This window comes from Oxyura jamaicensis, chromosome 1 (genome assembly GCF_011077185.1).
Source record: "Oxyura jamaicensis isolate SHBP4307 breed ruddy duck chromosome 1, BPBGC_Ojam_1.0, whole genome shotgun sequence".
In the NCBI taxonomy this organism is placed as follows: Eukaryota; Metazoa; Chordata; class Aves; order Anseriformes; family Anatidae; genus Oxyura; species Oxyura jamaicensis.
Genome location: NC_048893.1, coordinates 45772405 through 45784622, shown reverse-complemented (window position 1 = coordinate 45784622; position 12218 = coordinate 45772405). Strand labels below are relative to the sequence as shown.

General features: G+C 34.3%; 1 protein-coding gene across 2 annotated transcripts in view; it reads left to right on the top strand.

Moving 5' to 3' along the window:
* The window catches only part of CFAP54 (cilia and flagella associated protein 54), a 111827-nt gene that overhangs the window by 17569 nt on the left and 82040 nt on the right, over nt 1-12218 (top strand). For both annotated transcript variants that reach the window (XM_035315008.1, XM_035315007.1), the window contains exons 9-18: nt 1610-1808; nt 2614-2709; nt 3564-3676; nt 3794-3962; nt 4567-4652; nt 7421-7555; nt 8089-8239; nt 10043-10110; nt 10937-11065; nt 11711-11858. In XM_035315008.1, the coding sequence (XP_035170899.1) occupies nt 1610-1808; nt 2614-2709; nt 3564-3676; nt 3794-3962; nt 4567-4652; nt 7421-7555; nt 8089-8239; nt 10043-10110; nt 10937-11065; nt 11711-11858 (1294 nt within the window). The remainder of the gene's footprint in view (nt 1-1609; nt 1809-2613; nt 2710-3563; nt 3677-3793; nt 3963-4566; nt 4653-7420; nt 7556-8088; nt 8240-10042; nt 10111-10936; nt 11066-11710; nt 11859-12218) is intronic.

The window sequence follows — 12218 nt, the reverse complement described above, 5'->3', positions numbered from 1 at the left end:
TCTAAATTAGGGCTCAAACTTAAACATGTTCAAGCATGTGTGGTTTGCACATGAAAAGCTGCTGGTCAGCTTTCTCAAGGTTGGTTGATTGTGGAAGACTTAAGTACTACTGAATAGTTATCATTTAAAAGGTTTGCTGAACAATTGGGATATTAGGAACTCAGCATACTTGCTAACAAGTTGTTTGTTCATCAGACATCCACCTGGATGCCTGGAATACACTGCTAGTTACTGGTCTCCAACCTGTGCCATTGATCAACACCTTCTGGCCTGGCTTTTCAGCCACTTTTCAGTCCACCTCACTGTCTGCTCACCGAGCCCACACACCAACAGCTTGCCAATGTGGATTTTCTGGGGGACAGTACCAAAGGCTTTATTGAACTCCAGCTAGACAATATCCACTGCTCTCCCCTTAGCTACCAGGCATCATTTTATCATGGAAGTTTATCAAGTTGGTCAAGCATGACTTCCCATTGGTGAATCCATGCTAACTACTACTAATGATTTTCTTGTCCTTAATATGCCTGGAAATGGTTTCCAGGATTAGCTCCATCAATAGCCAATATTAATTGTCTTTTTGTGTTTGTGTTTTTTAAACTAGCAGAAATAGTTCTTTTTTGTTTGGAAAATACAGGAACAGTACTGATGAGGCTCAATTGTTTTATAATATTATTTGGAAACAAAAACAGCCTGCCATCTTTAACACTATGATTAGTGTCAGATCTTGAAGAGATTAGTCTTTTCTTTCCATCACGTAAACATCTGAGCTTGTCTTTAGGTATTAATTTGGAAACTAAAATAGAAGATGTGGATGCAGCAAAGTGAGAAGGAAATTTCCGAAATTTTGTCTTGTTAAATGTACCTAGAAACCATTCTGAAGTGTTTTTATTTGGGAAAGTGCTAAATAAATAGAACTGGAATGTTGATGGAGTAATAAGCAATGCTTGCAAGTGCTGTGTCTCTGATTGTCTGGTAGCAGTTTGGTTAGTGAAGTAACAATCACATAAACAGGACACAGAAATATAATGCTGAAATATTTTCTTATGTAGATCTCTGATTTCCTAGCTGTCAATAGTGGAAATATATAACTTTTTTTTTTTTTTTTTTTTTTTTTTGTGTGTGTGTGTGTGTGTGTGTTGTGCATTGTGTTTTGTGCTATGCTATTTGAAAATGTGCAAGTCAGTAAAGATAATGACATTTTGCTCTCACTGCAGTGCTGAGCATCCCAATATTTCTCTGATTTTCTGATAAGTGTGTAGTACTTAGCTCCTGATGCTTAAGTTTGTATCAGTATTTGGAAAGATCTCTGTGACTTTGAACTGTATGGTCTTACTACTCTTTTACTCATAATTTCTACTGTAATATTGCCTAAGTGAAATGCCATACAGAAGCTGTGTGGTTGCTAAGAAATTATGAAACTTCTTAAGTACTTAGCATGAGGCTTTGCTATGTCTTTGAAGCATGAAATTCATAACAATTTATTTTACAGTATATTATTTTCTGTTTTAAATGTACTTTCTTTCTGAAGGAGAACTGTTTTGAAAGAAATCTTGCTTTGTTGTAACTGGGTTTAGATATTACAAGGCTTACATTACTTTTTCCTACTCAGCTGTCATGGCCTCGCACTACTACTGAACGTCTGCTGACAGAAATGTTTGACTGTACCGCAGCTCAATTCCTTGCCATCCTGGAAGCTCTGTCTGATAGCAGTAGGCATGTGCTGTGCCCAGCTCCTCCTGTTCCTGATGAAATTGAAATCCGTGATGTCATTTCAGAGCTTTTTTTTGCAGGCCTGGAAATCCTCTCAGGTAACAGCATAAAGAACCAAAAAGAATGTTAGAGAGGAGCCCACACCTTCGTTTTTGGTATTTTTTCCTTTGCTATAAGAAAGAACTTGCCTGAAGGCATTTATTTCATTTATAACAATAGCACCTGTCAAGGCAGACATTCTTTTTCTACCTTTATAAAGTTTAAGTTAAAGGGCCAAAATTCTGTTGTCTGTTATATCAGCAATAATCTACAGTATTTGATAACATAAGACCAACAATAACAAGTCAAGGGAAAGGGGGTGGATAGGGAGACATTAGTGCTTATAGTGTTTGCTTTCCCAAGGAACTGCTATGTATACTGAGGCCCCTTTCCAGGAAGTAGCTGAACATCTGCCTACTAATGGGAAGTAGTGAAAAAAAACCAACCTTTTTCATATTATTTGCACATACAGATGGTGCTTTTTGTATTAAACTGTCTTGATTCCAATCCATAAGCTTTTCCATCTTACTCTTGTCCTGTTGAAGAGAGGAAGTGAGAGAGTGGCTGGGTGGCCAGCTGGCAGGCAGCCATGGTCAATCCACCACAACGTTTTTGATATTTTTAAAAAAAAATCACTCAAAGATAGATTTAAAACTTGAGAAAAAAATGGACTTGAGGAGTCCTTCCAACACATTTTTGCTAGGCTATGGACTAAATACAGCTACAGGTAGAAAGATACTCTGTTAATAAAATAATCTATAGAGACTAAATACACTTCAGAATCATATTTACATGATATAATTACTGGCTAATTCTACTATAACAGGTCAAATAAACTGATGTAATTAATTGTCTGTTTTAAAGGTGGAATGAGCACAACTGATACTCAAGGAAGCCATTGCACTGATAATTTTGGTACAATTAATGCATCATCAACCCTTCTGCAGTTGATACTAACAGGTAAACTAGCTCTCAGTTTTCAAAGGACTCGGCAGTGCAAATGCTTGGTGAGCAGAATTCATTTACACGTTAGTAGCAGTTGTATTCATAAAGAGATTGCAAAATGATGTTCTCTTCAAGTGAGATATACGTTCAAAAATAGAAGTGAGATGTGGTAACAGAGTGATTGCCATTAGCTTCTTGGAGATCCTCGGACCAATCATTGTGCTGCTTCATGAAATAAGTTATTACTAAGTCAATATATCTTTTAGCTGAGTGACCATATGCCCAGCTGATACGACAACTGTGGAACATTCTTAGGACTGTAGAACACTGCTGAATATATTAGCTAAGCCACTTGCTTAGAGATCCAAGGTTCAGGAAATCCCTTTTCTTCCTTACTGTGGTTTGAATAAACTTGAAAGGTGAGAAGATAGACTCCCTAGGTGTACATTACATGTTTTCTTATACAGTAATGAGAAATGATCAGCCATCTCACAAGAAGATGTTTACTATTCATTATTTTTAGTAAATTGTTGGGAAGAAGTATTGCTGTGGGAGGATACCCAGATTTAAGCTCTTTCTGCAGCAGGGAGGACTAAGTCCTTGATATCCTCTACACAGGAACATTACTAAGTAGTACAACCTCTTTAGAATGTAACGTTGCAGATACATCATTACAGCAGTGCATAAGTGTAGGCATTACAACAAAATAATGAAGCTATTATATTGTAGAGTTGTTAAGAAATCCTTCAAGATTATACTGACTACAAAACCATGGAGTTTTATCTTTCCATTTATAATACCCAAATTATTGCTTAAATACACATATATGTAAAATATTAAAGACTAAATATTTTTTGTCATCATTGCAGGAGAAAAGGGGGTGCCTGGAGATGCTGCTGTGAAATTTATAAAATTAGCTTTCAGCTATGAGGAGTGGGATGTGTTTGATTCTGCTATTGAATTTGTTACTAATTTTCTTCAGGTAATCCTGATGCTATTTAGACATTCTTTATGTAGCCTTTGTCCTGTGTGGGTAAGGAGGAGTATTCAATTTACAGATTTTTAAGACAAATTCCCATTGGTTGTTTCTATCAATTAGGCTCAAGATGACCCAAGATGGAAGAAGGCAGAAATGGAACTCAAACTTCTGACACTGATGCAACCTTTACTATTTTCAAGAAAAATTAGATGTGGCTTTTCTGTTAGTGAAGCTAATACCAGAGAAGCTAGAACACCTTGTGGTTCTGATAAGAAGCAAATATTAAGAAGTGAGTGTTGTTCAGTTATAGCTTTGTTTGCATTTCAAATATTTTTGCAGGAATGAATTTTGTTTATTGTTTGAAAACTATATTATATGGTGCATGCAGTGAAAAAAGAACAGCAATTGACAAATTGCAACCTACTGATTTTGTCCAGTTTTCATTTGCCAAATCTGACTTCATACTGTTTCTCTCAAATGTGAAATGGCCTGATTAGATATGTATCTTGTTACATGCAAAGATGTAAAATGAATGAATGTATTAAATGGGTTTTCAGGAGAAAAAGTGAAACAGGTATGTTTGATTTTCTTTTGCCCATTCTTATGCTTCATTGCCATCAAAGCAAGAAAAACCTGATGAAGTAACTAATTTAATTCTATGCCATTCCAAACAAAATTCAAATATCTGGAAAAAATTCTATTTAAAAATGCTTACTTTTCACAAAAAGTGAGTAAACATGGGAATATCTGTCCCCTTTGTATTTACTATTTCTTAGACCATATTATCTGCTGGCATAAATTTGTAAGTGAATTCACTGAAATGTGTTAGATTTGTAACTAGAAATAATGTCTTGCTATTTCTTTTTTCCCTTTTTGATAAACATTGAATGTAGAGGGTTCCTTAAAGTATGCAGAGCCATCTCATGAACTTACCATTTTGGCAACAACAGTATTTTCCTGTGTCTCCACATCTAAACAGGTATAACAGTAGAGACATTTCTGAATTAATTACTTAATCTGTAATGAATGTGCATAATTTAAGACCAAAGGAATCAGTTGCATTAACAAACTACAACAACTAAAAAATAAAATAGCAAAAAATATATATATATACCTCTGTGATCAATTTTTTATTGTAATATTTAAATTTATAACTTATTTATATTTTTATTGGAGATTTTATAATTTTATTGGAGATATGTAATCAGGCTACAAACGTTTTACAGATATTACATCAATTTGGAAAACCATGGACTTAATTGCTTGTTTCTACCAATCAGAGATCGTACTTCTTTCAGTATATTTGATTTAGGTGGGCAAAAATGCTCAGCTATATAGAACATTTCTGCAATATTTATACAAATGAGAGCCTAAGGAATGAAAATGCCTTTATAGCAGCTGTATGCCTACAGTTAATGGTAAATTTGCACAGAAAGCAAACAAAGAAACAGCATCAACAACAAAACAAGAAGAGTGGGATTTGCCTGTACTGAAGTCTCTACTACAAAATAACACCATTCTATATCTAATGGTTTATTCCCAGAATAACCACTTGTAGTTTACTTGCTCAGTCTGAGATTCTCCTTAATGTGCTACCATGAGAAAAAAAAATACAGTTAGTTATAATTTGTTTTCCAAAAGGCTGAAGAAAAAGCATCCTTAGGAGAAAAACAAAACAAAACAAAACAAAACCAAAACAAAACACAACTGTTCTGCTAACACGTTGCATGTCTTCACTGCAAAATTAATTCTAGATATGGTTTGAAAATTGCCTCAGTTTGAGTATAATTAGGGCACACATGTCTTTTATTTTTAGTGTCATATTTTCAGTAAAAATATCTTGCCTGTGAGGTGGTTATACCTTCAAATAGTGTAATTTGTCAGCATTTTTACATGATCACTGTGTTATGCAGTCAGGTTTCCTGGATTTCATAGACTCATAGAATGACTTGTGTTGGAAAGAACCTCAAAGACCATCTATTTCCAAGCCCCCTGCCATAGGCAGGGATGCCACCCACTAGATAGGTTGCTCAGGGCCTCATCTAACCTGGCCTTGAACACCTCCAGGGATGGGGCATCCACAACTTCTCTGGGCAACCTGTTCCTGTGCATCTCTGAAGAATTTCCTCCTAACCTCTAATCTAAATCTCCGCTCTTTTAGTTTAAAACCATTCCCCTTCATCCTGTCATTATCCAATTGAGCAAAAAGTTGCTCCCCATCCTTTTTATAAGTCCCCTTTAAGTACTGAAATGTTGCAATGAGATCCCCTTGGAAACTTCTCTTCTGTAGGCTGAACAGCCCCACCTCTCTCAGACTTTCTTTGTAGGAGAGGTGCTCCAGCCCTCTGATGATCTTTGTGGCCCTCCTCTGGAGCTGCTCTAACAGCCCCACATCCTTCTTGTGCTGGGGGCCCCAGACCTGGACGCAGCACTCCAAGTTGGGCCTCACAAGGGCAGAGCAGAGGGGGACAATCACCTCCCTCCACCTGCTGGCCACTCCTCTGTTGATGCAGTCCAGGCTGCAGTTGGCCTTCTGGGCTGCAAGCACACACTGCTGGCTCATCCACCAGAACCCCCAAGTCCTTCTCTGCAGGGCTGCTTTCAGTGAGTTATTCTCCCAGTCTGTACTCATGTCTGGGATTGCCCTGACGCAGGTGTAGCATCTTTAATCTCTTAGCAGATTTAATCTCTTCTGGTTCATCTACACTTTTCTGCAAATCTCTTCCGTACTCATCTGCCCACAGAAGGAAGGCAAATTATCCACTTAATAATGGAGAATTCACTGGTGGTGAAGGTATGTGTTATAGCTGAGTCAATCTAAGAGCTTGCTGCCACCAAGCAAGTGGCAAAAGTGTCTTGATTTACTTCTTTTACGGTCTTTTTCTTCAGCGCTTCCCAATATACATGAAATCCTATACTCATGTACATACAGATACACAATAGTATGGATATAGTGGTCTTGAGTTTCATCGTACTTGGGATACTAGTCCAGCTCTGGTATAAATGACAGCGAACATGTGTACTGATCCTTAATCACTGTTTAGAAGGTGCTAACACAGTGTAGACAGGCTCTCTTGCCTTTTAAGGTGTGTTAATTAGGAGGTTAACTGAACTGAGTTTTCAATTTGTTAATTATTCTCTTCGTAAGGTGTAGATATGTTTTAAAACTGCTTTCAGTTGTTAGATATTCCATTGCAACCTTTTATTTTTAGTTAAGTTGATCTTCAGTGCTCCCTCATCTGAGATGCAACAACAACCTGTGGAAGTCCTCGCTGTCAATGCAAAATAAAGCCTTCTAATTTAGATCTCCTTCTGCAAATATTTAAATACTCAAATAAAACAATTCCCAAGGTTAATATACCCGTTAAAATACATTAGAGTTTTCCCAGAATGTGTTGACTATTATAGCATTTCACAGATAGTTAATTTCCTTGTCTCTCCCACGTAATTTTCAGTTCACTGCTTTCTTTGTCTGTATGACTTTTAAAAGCTTGACAATAGAAAAGGAAACATTAATAATAATAAAAAGCTTCTAAACCCATATTGTCAGGAAAATAAAAGCTTGGCTGGTCTACCAGAAACTACTTTAAAAAAACATGTATTTCATAAGCTTTAAAAATGTTGTCACCCTTATAATGAAGATAAATATGATACTGATTTATTTACTTACTTTGAAAACTTGTCAGTGTTTATGTACTGTATATACATACCTGTTTCTACTTTTTTTTTTTTTTCTTTTTTTTCCAGAATATGCAACCTGACAAAGAAATACTTTTTGATGTAATAATGCTTTTGTGGCAGAAATGTAAAATGGGACTTCAGCAAATCCAAACAAGTGGAAGTGGATACTTTAAATATATTCACAAATACAAAGCTTGCAAAGTACTCCTTTATTATAATGTGTTTCTCTTAATATGAGTGTTGTCTGTTGTAGTAAAGCCAAGATAAAATACTGGTGGTCTCCAGTCTAAGTACATTTTCATATGGTAAAATGCAGATAAATTGAATTCACTGAAAATGTGGATTGTGCATAAACTCTGAACAGAATGTGCTCCCATATGCCATATCAAAATACCTCTTACCTTTTTCCAGTAAAATAACCCACTGTCTGCCAGTGGGGCATCATAGAAACAAGCTAAAATAGTGAAAGCATTTGGGCATGCTGTGAGAAGCAGCATTTTGTGTGTTGTGGTGGAAAGCATGCATATAGTAAGTATATGGTGGCATTCAAAAAAAAAAAAAAAAAAAAGCCAAGTACAAGAAAGGAGTTGTGGTAAGGTTTATGAATGCTTTTTAACAATTTTGAGTGCAAAACCATTTCTGCCTCTATAATATACAAATATCTTTAAAAAAAAAGTTTTAACTCTGTTTTGTTTCTTTTTATTTCTTCCCCTCTCTTTTTTTTTTTTTTTTAGTGGGTTTATGTACTCTGGATAATAAATGAAGTAATTCAGAAGAGTAACATAGCAGACACTGATGTTGTAATGTTAATAGAGGTAACCTTAAATCTAACTGCGATATTGGAAAATATAGTTGATTCTACAAGTGAATCTAAGAAAAAAGCAGGTAAAGCTTTCAATAAAAAGTAGCATTCTTTCAAGAATAGCTTACCTTTTACAGACTGGAATTTTTCAGAATTAAAAGCTTTGACAAATATACATATTCAAAAATGATTGCAAAGAGATTGTGTAGCGTGATAAATTTATGTAAACACAATTTCATTCATAATCAGATGTAGCAAAACCTGATTTTCAAAGGATTTATGCCTTATTTCCTTCCATTTCTAGTTCTACTGAACCAATCCCATTTTGAATCACATCTTTTATGACTCATCTTCTGCACAGTTTTTTTAATGCGTCTCTTAGCCCCTTCTTAGTAGCCTCAGATAATCCGTAAGTTCTCTGAATATTGGCTAGGCAGAAGGCAGTATGTGCTGTGGCTCATTTGGAGTGCTCAGATGCTGGTTGACTAGTGACAGTGCAAGCAAAAGACGGAAATACTGAGTGCATACTGAAGCTTTTGCTTTTATTGGGTCATTAATTTGCATCTCTTGTCTATACAAGTATTGATTTTTGTATAGGGATTTAACTGTCTTTGAAAATGAACTTTCCTGATGTCATTGGGATATAAAGCAGTAACATTAAACAGATTTCCTTAAAAAAACTCACTAATGCTGTAAAATATGAATATTTAGACGTAATTTTGAAAATTCTCTTTTGCGGATGTAGGATCTTGTGATATTAATGTTATTTTTCAAAATTGGTTTACAATAGCTAGAGAGTAGATGTTAAAGATCCTTTTAAAGCGTATCTAGGAACAGAAGAGAATGACAATATGTTTTGCTTTTTTGAAAGTAAGAAAATCTTGGTACACTACTATTCCATTATAAGGTGGAGTAGGAGTTGGTTTCTGCTAGTTATGAAAATGATATCATTCTGATGGAGATTGGATGAATCCTCATTGCAGCATAACAATTACTCTTTTTCACTAAGTGAAAAAAAAAAAAAGTTTCACTTTTACCTTTTTTTGAGGTAAAAAGCTGAATGGTTAGGAGCCATTGCTCAAATCAGGCCATTGAAAAGCCATTTAGTGTGTTTTTTTTTTAACTGAATGAATGCTGAGTGAATACAGATTTTCTTATATATGAGAAAAATCTAGTGAACAAACAGAAATAAATAGGCAGACAAGGTGCAGAGCTCAGGAGTGACTAAAAGGTTGTCCTTCTGAAAGGGCAAACATTTATTTTGGCAAAAAGGTGAGAGCTGTAACTGAGAGAAAAGAAGCTGTTTCCTCTTGTTTTGGAAAGAAAGACAAAAGTCTGGGTAAATTCTTTATAAAAGAAAATAATTTAAACAATGGAAATGAATGTTAAAAGGGTGATAATACCTATTAAAAGGGTGATAATACCCCTTCAAGGAATATTAAACTGAAATATTATGTAACAAAAAATGTGACCTTACATATTTACAAACTACCCTATAGGTTATATTATCATTATCTGTGAATTACAGAAAAATTGATTTTTCATTTTTAAATCATTCAAAATATATGTGAATGCTATAGCAGTGTAAGGAACTATGAAATGAGTCCAATTTTTATTGGCTTCAATCTAATGTTACTATGAAATATAGGGTACATTTAAAAATACAACTTCATTGGATAATCTTATACTAAATTATTACAATTGTACATGGGTAACTATAGTGTTTAAACCCTGAAAATCTTTTCAAGAAACAATATAATTACTTCCTGTAGTCTAGTACCAAAGAAATAAATTATTGCCAGACTCTAAAGTTAGTGGTAGCTCTAATCAAACAGTAATAAAATTGAACACATTTCATTTTCACTTTCTGATTTTTTTTTTTTCAGATAAAAAAGGAAAAAGAAGCATCTCTCTCTCAGAAGATGAAACCTGTGATATTCCTGAAATATTGATGGTAATGTCCAATTTATTTTCATTAATACGGCTTTTTTGGGTAGCATAAGAACACTTATTCCTGCTTGAAGCATTTTCATACTATCTTGTATTTAGTTTTATAAAGTTGAAATGATTAATGTAGTCATTCTAGTGCAGAGGAAAAAAAAAAGATATTTTTTCAAATTAAAGAAAATCTGAAAATCTTTGTGTAGTCATTTATAGTCATCTGTGATATGGAAGAAATTCTATTTGAAATTGCTTTTGCAGCATGATCATACTGATTTCTAGTCTTTCATGCCAATGTATAGTACAAGCTTTAAAAGGTTTAATAACACATCTTTTTAATATCACACAAACTTTATTCTTGCTTCATTTAGGGAGATATTTTGGATTGTGCTTTTGATTGTTTGTTTTTGTAAGGGTGATGTGGAATCGATGGAACATCCTGGGAGTCCTTGCTTTGTTTAATGTGTTTAGTACTCATCACTGTGCAGTAATGTCAAATCAAATAGTTCAAAATTATTTAATAAAACACAGCAAGAAGAAAAGACCTGCATCTGTTTGAGGATTCAGGAATTTTGTCAGTATGTCTTAATGCCTTAAGACATGGAGAAGCTTCAATTCAGTGACAGTCTACTTTCAGGTGTTGGTTTCTGAGATGCCAGTGTTTTCATAACACCTAATGGAACGTTATAAAATTACTTGTGAATAATACTGTTTGTAAACATAATTCTCCAAATTCATTTTCATTCTGCTATGAACTAGACTCTTTGACTTAGTAAATTGTTTTTTAAGAACTTAGGGAAAATTCATTCTAAATTATTAAAATTTCATTTTCATCTTAGAAAAGTCCTATGGAACAATTACAATTTGCTTATGAAAGTCTTGAAAAAGCAATTAATGAAGTCAACAAATCTCGCTTAATGACCCTTCTACCAGATGGAATGTCGATATTTGACAGCTGCTGTACAAAGGTAAATTCTACCAAAGCTACATGGCAAGTCTATAAATAATATATTGGATTTTGACGAAATGAAACTCATATTTTCTTCTTTCTTATAAATCTTTGGATTATCAAATGAACTTCATTTTTTGGTCCCATGTAAGAAGAGAATAGACAAAATGAATCTTTTTACTACACATAACATTTTCTCACTCAGTAAGAAACTATAAACTCTTTTAGGTTTTCTTTTTGTTTGGAAATAAATATAATTTGTAGTTTTCTTCTATACTGCAGAAACAGAAATCCTTTTCATTTGTTTGCAGCTATTCATTATTATAAGTAATTTTGGCTGTTGGAGGGAACCCAGCTTTTCTAATGTTACCATTCTACACCAACATGATCTTTGTTTTGTGGACTGATAACAAAATAAACCAAATTTTTCTACAGTTTCATATTTATTGTTAATCCTGTTTCCTATTGATTTATAGTTTTTGTCTATTCTTTGCCCATTATCCATGTTTCTCTATGTCTAGATGTTGTTCTTCTGTGCTTTATTTAATGTCTGCGTACTGTAGTCATTAAGTTTAAATACCGTAGTTATGATAAAATTTCGGAGTGTTGGTCAATTTACTGAAATAAGTTTGTGATTGCTTAACTACCACTTTCTGTTTATTAGGTGGACTCAAATGGCCAGAATTTGAATTCTGTTTTGGGTTTGGGTAATGACAAGACAGGAACAGGTAATAATTTTTTAATGGATTTACATCTGGAGCTCATTCAGGCCCAACATCGAATAGCTGTAAAACTTCTTAAACTGACACAACGTAAGTTGCAGTAATGCTAAATGATCTTCATAGGTTGCTTACAGTCTTCTGTTAATGTATTTTGTGATACTAAGAAATAGAGGAGCATTTATTTTCTGAGGAGGAGCAATTGTAGGGCACTTGGTGCTTGATGCATACAGTCAGAAATAATAACTGAAATTTGTAGAATTTTGATTTACCACATGATACTTATCTCTAATTTAGACCAGATCAATAGGAGTTAAACTTTGCTAACAGCTACTGGTTTTGATTCCTAGACAATTTGTTATGATGTTTCATTTATAATATATTTTCAGTTAAGAAGTTTCAGTCAATAAGAGAGAATTAGGGAATGCGGGAGTGCGCCGTAGATTTTTTTTT